Source organism: Apium graveolens, chromosome 6 (assembly GCF_009905375.1).
Source record: "Apium graveolens cultivar Ventura chromosome 6, ASM990537v1, whole genome shotgun sequence".
In the NCBI taxonomy this organism is placed as follows: domain Eukaryota; kingdom Viridiplantae; phylum Streptophyta; class Magnoliopsida; order Apiales; family Apiaceae; genus Apium; species Apium graveolens.
The window spans coordinates 8,000,220-8,002,483 of NC_133652.1; the positions used below are offsets into that span (position 1 = coordinate 8,000,220).

Here is a 2,264-nt window from a genome sequence, read left to right on the forward strand (position 1 = left end):
AGAAGCTTCAACCTTCCTTAAGACCAAATCTCCTTTCTTGAAGAATCCCTCTTTCACCCTCAGGTTGTAGTAAAAAGAAGCTTTCTTTTGATATTTCACAATCTTCGCATGTGCTTTATCCCGCACTTCATCTATCAAGTCAAGGGCCAACCTTTGGCCTTCCTCATTTTCTTCAGCATTGCATGCCTGAACCCTTGAAGATGAGTGAGATATCTCTACTAGAACGACTGCTTCTGCTTCATATGCCAACATGAAGGGCGTTGCTCCTGTCGTGACTCTACATGTGGTTCTGTAAGCCCAAAGGATTGGAAGTATTTCATCCACCCAATTATTTATGGACTTCTCAATCCTCTTCTTTTAATCCATCTAGAATAATTCGATTTGCAACCTCTACTTTCCCATTGGCTTGTGGGTGAGCAACATAAGTGAATCTCAAGTCAATTTTGTTCTCTTCACAATACTTTTTGAACTCCTCGTTGTTGAATTGTGTTCCATTATCAATCACCAAGATTCGGGGAATCCCATACCTGCACATAATATTCTCCCATAGGAATTGAGCGACTTGTTTAGTTGTAATCTTTATCAGAGTCTTATCTTCAATCCACTTAGTAAAGTAATAAATTGTTACAATCAAGAACTTCCTTTGAGCAGTAGCCATTGGGAAATGCCCAAGAATATCCATTCCCCACATAGCAAACGGGATTGGGGAATTTATGGAAGTGAGCATTTCGGGAGGATGTCTTACTACATGGGCATGCTTCTGACAACGTTCACATACTCCTTAGCATCAACCCTCATCTCTGGCCAGTAGAAGCCTAAATAAGTAATTTTGTGGGCTAAGGCCCTGCCCCCCAAGTGTTGGCCACAAATGCCTTCATGTACTTTTTCCAAGGCAAGTCGAGCCTCATCCGGCCTCAAACACCTTAAATAAGGAATTACGAAAGACCTTTTATAAAGAATCCCGTCGATCAGGGAATATCTTAGGGTCCTTACAGACAACTTTTTTGCTTTCATGTCATCACTAGAAAGCCATCTGGTTTGTAAATGAGCTTTAATAGGATCTATCCATGACCCTCCAAGCCCTATGGGGGCAACTAGCTTGACATCTATGCTCCGTGTTTTCAAAACACGAAAGTACACACTACCAGAGCTTTCTTCTACTTCTGACGAGGCGAATTTGGATAATGCATCAGCCTTGGCATTCTCTTCTCTTGGAATGTGCTCAACATGGCACTCATCGAACTGGGTCATCACAGCTCTTACCAGGCGTACATACTTTGCCATTGTTTCATTTCTTGCTTCGAACTCTCCCTTGACCTGGGATATCACAAGTTTCGAATCTCCACAAACTTTTAAATTTTTGACTCTCAACGTCCCTGCTAGGACAAGGCCAGTTATCAGAGCTTCATACTCAGCTTCGTTATTTATAGTTGGAAAATCTAACTTCATAGCATATTCAATCAAGAATCCATCGGGGCTCTATAAAACTAGCCCTGTTCCACTTGAGTTTGTTTTTGATGCTCCATCAAAATAGAGAACCCGAAATTCCTTGTCCTTGTTCTGTCCTCCTTCATTCTCCTCTTTTCCCTTCATGTCCCGAGGTACGGTACCTTCCGGCCCCCCGACTTCTTGGTTGGGGATGGTACATTCAACCACGAAGTCAACCAAATTCCGGGCTTTTATAGCCGTTCGTGGCTTATACTTTATGTCGAATTCCCCCAGCTCTATGGCCCATTTAATCAGCCTCCCACTGGCTTTAGGACTGTGAATAATGTATCTCAATGGCTGATTTGTTAGTACCTCGATCTTATGAGCTTGGAAGTAAGGACGCAACTTCCTTGAGGCCGTCACCAAGGCTAAAGCAAACTTTTCAATGGTCGAATAATTCAACTCAGCCCTGTATAGAATCATACTGATATAATATATAGGATTCTGTACTGAAAACCAAAATAACTAGTTATAGTAGGCATGAAGGTAAGTTCCTCCTTAACTAATACGGCGCTCAAGGCATTTTCTGAAACGGCCAAATATAAGTACAAAGTTTCATTAAGAATAGGTTTGGCCAACAGTAGTGCTTGAGTCATGTATTTTTTCAGCTCCTCAAATGCCATTTGGCTTTCTTCTGTCCATGCAAAATCCTTCACCTTCTTTAAAGGCTTGAAGAAGGGCAAACACTTGTCCCTAGACCTGGATTTAAATTGTCCCAAAGCTGTAACTCTTCCAGTAAGTTTTTGCACATCCATTACCGAATATGGAGGTTTCAT

At 41.7% G+C, this 2,264-nt stretch overlaps 1 protein-coding gene across 1 annotated transcript; it reads right to left on the reverse strand.

The window, feature by feature from the left end:
* Positions 1–343: 343 nt before the first annotated feature.
* On the reverse strand, positions 344–2,264 carry LOC141664497 (uncharacterized). Its single transcript, XM_074470448.1, has 2 exons — positions 1,939–2,264; positions 344–527 (listed from the first exon to the last, which is right to left on the reverse strand). The coding sequence occupies exons 1-2, from the start codon at positions 2,262–2,264 to the stop codon at positions 344–346; spliced, it is 510 nt and encodes a 169-aa protein (XP_074326549.1).

Excerpts from the sequence above, each read along its gene's own strand:
- LOC141664497 (XM_074470448.1), bottom strand. The coding sequence starts at position 2,264 with ATGAAACCTCCATATTCGGTAATGGATGTGCAAAAACTTACTGGAAGA. Across the intron at positions 528-1,938 it reads ACTAGTTATTTTGGTTTTCA|GTATGGGATTCCCCGAATCT; the intron begins GTACAGAATCCT and ends TATTATGTGCAG.